General features: G+C 41.1%; 1 protein-coding gene across 1 annotated transcript in view; it reads left to right on the forward strand.

The window, feature by feature from the left end:
- Positions 1 to 488: 488 nt before the first annotated feature.
- The window catches only part of DDX18 (DEAD-box helicase 18), a 17,807-nt gene continuing 13,321 nt past the window's right edge, over positions 489 to 4,974 (forward strand). Inside the window, exons 1-2 of the mRNA XM_007938115.1 lie at positions 489 to 573; positions 2,289 to 2,573. Coding sequence (XP_007936306.1) covers positions 489 to 573; positions 2,289 to 2,573 — 370 coding nt within the window. The remainder of the gene's footprint in view (positions 574 to 2,288; positions 2,574 to 4,974) is intronic.

Below are 4,974 nucleotides of genomic sequence, written 5' to 3' on the forward strand. Positions count from 1 at the left end.
TTAAATTCTGATATTAAACTCCCAATACTCCCAAATGCTCTAATATACTCTAGTAGCATAGTGGCTAAGTCACTTGCCTGCTAACCAGACGGCTGGCGGTTCAAACCCACCAGCCACTCCTCGGAAGGAAGGTTGGGCAATCCTACTTCCGCAGTGATACTGCCTCGGAAACCCAAGGAGGGGTCGCTATGAGTCGGGGCCAACTCGACAGCACATAACAACAACAACAACAACCATCTCAACGTAACCCTATGCCTGTCCAGGTCTCCGGTCCCCTAAGGGCGGAGCACAGAAACCAGTTAGGTTACAAAAGGTACCGTCGCGCATGCGCCCCGGAAGCATTTTTCTCTCAGTGGTCCGGTAGTTTTCTTGACGTATTTCCGCTTTCCGGTTGGCGGAGGAGGGCACATGCGTCCCGGAAGAAGTACCGTCTGCCTGGCATGCAGGACTCGAGCTACGGTACCGCGTGAAGGTGTTCTTCCGACATCATGTCTCACCTACCGATGAAACTCTTGCGCAAGAAGATTGAGAAGCGGAACCTGAAATTGCGGCAACGAAATCTAAAGCTACAGGGTGAGATGCGCTGAGGGTCCCCGTGGCTACAGTTACTGAAAGGGTTGTAGCGCGACTGCGGGGTCGAGCGGTAAGGGTCGTGCCATTTGAGACCCCACGCGGCTCCGGTTTGGCGAACTGCTTCCCCAAGAACACTTGTGATTGCTCACATGGAAAGGTAGCTTGGAGCAGCGATAAGTCGCGTTCTGTACTGACTGGCTGCTTGGCCCCAGATCTGCCGCTGGCCTTCTGAGCGTTAGTTTTTCCTTACGGAGTTAGAATGGGAAACTTTCCAGGCCTCCGAGAGCACTCCGAGCTATACCGGACTTATACATTTCCACATACTAACCCCGAGCCACTTTCAAGCCCTACCTCACTTCCATCCCTCCTCCATTTCCAACCAGACATGTGGAGTTTTCTTATTCCCACACACCTTCCTTCCAAATTGTCTATTTCATTTCTATATTTCTTCGAAAGTATTTGTGTCACTCTTCACAAAGCTTCCTTCCCCGCCACCCTCTCGCTCTCTCGGCCTCTGCAGCACTTCTGATAGTCAGCTCTGAAAGTCTTCAGCGCACGTCGAACGCAAATTGTTTCTCGCCGAGAACGCAAAAGTTTCTCACCGAGAAACTCCCCTCATTTCCAACCCTGGATTATAATTCCTTAACAGTTTGTACATGATTATGCCCTGCACAAAGACTTAAGTGAAAGAGATTTACAGGAATGTCAATGTCGTTTGCAATGCTGAGAGTGAGCTAGCGATCTCGAAGTTATTGTTAACCTTTTCCATTCCGGATAAGCGCCTCACCCCACTAGGTATACAACAGACATTAATTGTTTGAAAGAAATGCTGGAGGTGACTGCTGTGTGAGTTTAAGTATGTTTGGAAGTCACCTTATATATCCAGTTTCCTAGCTCTGGTGGCTTAGTGCTTAAGGCACTTGACTGCTAACCAGAAGGCTGGCGGTTCAAACCCACCAGCCACTCCTCAGAAGGAAGACTGGGCAATCTACTTCCGTAGTGATACTGCCTCAGAAACCCAAGGAGAGGTCGCTATGAGTTTAATCTACTCGACAGCAGTGAGGTTTTTTTTATTATTATTATTGAGTAAAACAGTGTAACTACTCAATGTAGCTGTACATAAATATTTGAATAAAATGTGCTGATTACTTTTTTTGATACATATAAACAGGAAAACTTTGGTAAAGATATTCTGAGGCATACATTTGTATATGTTAAATATTAGGACAAATAAGTTGTTTCATCAAATGTATTCTCAACTCACTGCCATCTAGGAAAGTTGAGTTGAATGTTGGAGTTATATGTGTATGTGAAACAGTAGTTATGTGAATAAGATGTCAATGTCTGTTTTCAATATATCAGTCATACATTTATCAGGTATCTAATATTAAAATGTTTGTTTTGTAACTGCCATCGCCTGAGTGCCCTATGCCCTCAGTAAAGTTTTCCTGTCCTGAACAGGGACATCATTATCCATAATGATAACGGTTTGTTCTTTTGAAAAGAAGAATTCAATGCAGGCTTTCTCCTTTGCAGCATTTTTCTTAAAGATGCTTAGTTTTGTTTTATTAGAACACCATAAAATTATAAGTGGTCTTAATAATGTACATGAATGGGAAGAAGAAGCTAAATAACTTCAGTTCTGTAAACTATAAAATTTAATTTCTCATTCAGTATTTCAGTGTTCCTATGTAAACCTCTTTATTTTTAAACAGGGGCCTCGATTGTGAACCTGTCAGAAGCTCAAAATGGAGACTTACCTGAAGAAACCATGAGAAGTGGAAAAGATAAAAAAACCCTAAAACAGTCTATGAATATGCACTTGTCAGGATCCCAAAATGGAGACATTTCTAAAGAAAAACTGGAAAATGTAAAAAGTAAAAAAATCCCCAAGAAATCTGCTATTTTAACCAATGGGGAAGCAGCAACACAGCCTCCCGATTCAGAATCAAAAAAGAAAAAGAAGAAAAAGAGAAAAATGGAGGATGGTGCTGGGCCTGGTAGGTGCTTTGAGTTTACCACTCTACTTTCCCTCTGTTATTATTACTGTATGTGTTTGTGACACACAGGAATCCTTAGGTGTTGCTAGGATACCAGAAATTAGCCTGGTAGTCAAAGAAAATACTTTATTGGGGGACAGGAGGTTAAATTTTTTTTTTAAATGTTGAACTATATTGTTGTGCTTTTACATCACTTAACAACCTTGAAAACACCACACTTGGATAACAATGCCCTTGGAATTCTAAAAGGTTTGCTTTTTTTCTGACAGTTACCAAAAACCAAATCAGATCCATTGCCATCGAGTTGATTCTGACTCATAGTAACACTATGGGACAGAGTATAACTGCCTCATAGCATTTCCTAGGCTGAAAATAAATCCTTACGGAAGCAGAGTGGCACATCTTTGCCCTATGGAGCGGCTGGTAGGTTTGAACCACCAGCCTTTTTGTTAGCAGCCGAAGCACCTAACCACTGTGCCACCAGGGCTCCTCTCTTTAGCAGTTGTTGTTGTTGTTATGTGCCATCTAGTCATCTCCGACTCATAGTGACCCCTCCTTGGGTTTCCAGGGCGGTATCTCTGTGTAAGTAGATTGCCCAACCTTCTTTCCGAGGAGTGGCTGATTGATTTGAACCACCAACCTTCTGGTTAGCAGTCAAGTGCCTTAGGTATTACACCACCAAAGCTCAGTTAGCTGGGCTTTTTGTGATAAACAACATAGAGTGGCAGGCATTGTTTTAGGGTACGTGTTTGCATGCAGGATTGTGGAATTACTACAGAAATATAGTCTGGCAGTAGAACCTGTTTTACCAGAAGTGTGTGTATCAAGGGACTTAGCATTAATTCTTCTCATTTACCTCTTTACCCCATTCCTTTCTTTTTCCTAACATAAATTCCCTCCTTTGAAAGGAGACTTAGTGATAATTTAAATGTGTAAAGTATGTAAAATATTATGGAAAGTTACTTTACAAATGAGTAGAATTAGGTAATATCAGAAGGTAGACATTTATTTATTTTCAATATGGTTGGATTTGAATAAGCTCATGAGAAGGAACAGGCATTTTAATTGCAACAAAAGCATGCAGATTCAGAGGTGGGATAAGACAAGGGTTAACAAACTACCCGGCCTCTGACTGCATTCACCACCATGGTAGCAAAGTTGAATAGTTTCAACAGACACCATATGGCCTACAAAGCCGTATTTTCTATCTGGTCCTGTGCAGAAAAAGTGTGCAGACCTCTAGATTAGAGTATCCTGATCATCTGTTTTACCTGAAAGAAAGGTTTTGTTTAGAAAGGAGCTTTGAACTTTTCTAATTAACCCATTTTGTATTATAAGCAATTGTTTAAACAAAAAGTGAAGTGAGATCAGGGAAAGGATGCAGATTAGGAATTTCTCTTTAGATTTAAAGTGATTGTAAGCCTATCCTGAAATGACTGATGCCTTCATGATTCTTATTCTGACTATGCCGAAGGCATAATTTCAATACTTAAGCATTGACCACAGGGCTGGGGGATTTAATCTTTCGGTAAGGTTAAGAACTATTCTGAGGAAAAGAGAAGTGATGAGCCATGAAGACCAGCTTGAAGTACCTGTGGCTTTTGAACATGTGGGCCCTGAAGAGTTGGCCAGTTTGCAGAAGGGAGACAGAAAGGTGCAGAGAAGAGGCCAGCCCTGAATTCTGGTCTAGGTTAGTTTCTAACTAGTATCACTAACTGCCATAAATTTTTGAAAAAGCCCAGCAGGTTATTTAATCCATTTGACACAGAGTAGAATATTTAAGAAGTAGGAGATGGTCAGACTGGAAAGGTAGTTTAGGATCCCACTGTGTTGTTTGTTGTTATTTGCCATTGAGTCAGACCCAACTCACAGCGACTCCTCCTTGGGTTTCTGAGGCAGTATCACTACAGAAGTAGATTGCCCAACTTTCCTTCTGAGGATCCCATTGTAGACATTTTGAATGTAGACGTAAGTAGCAGAAAGCCTTACCTTTCCTCCCCCATTGCCTCTTATAACCAAGGAGCAGTTTGTTTTCTGTCACCCAGCTAGGTAAACGATTTTGCCTTTGCTGTGTTATTTCTCTCTCTCTAAAGAGTCTTTGATTGTTTTCTGTTCTTTTCATACCTAAAATTCTTAGTGCTTGTTGGGTTTTTCCCTTCATCTTTAAAACAAAGTAGCTTTTATAGAAAATTTATGTTAATTGCATGCCAGAGGAAAAATCAGTGCTTATAGTAAGTTTTTAACTACCAAACCATATATTAATCACGTGTGCTTAAGAGGCCTAAAAAAATAAATTTTTGTTGGCAAATCTGTATGTCCTCTGGGTTTTTGAGTACAATCAGATCTTTTTTTCACAAATTAACAGTTTAGTCTTTTTTAAAAAAAATAAATAAATATATAT

Source organism: Orycteropus afer, unplaced genomic scaffold (genome assembly GCF_000298275.1).
Source record: "Orycteropus afer afer isolate SDZICR_OR568_19922 unplaced genomic scaffold, OryAfe1.0 scaffold00004, whole genome shotgun sequence".
Classification (NCBI taxonomy): Eukaryota; Metazoa; Chordata; class Mammalia; order Tubulidentata; family Orycteropodidae; genus Orycteropus; species Orycteropus afer.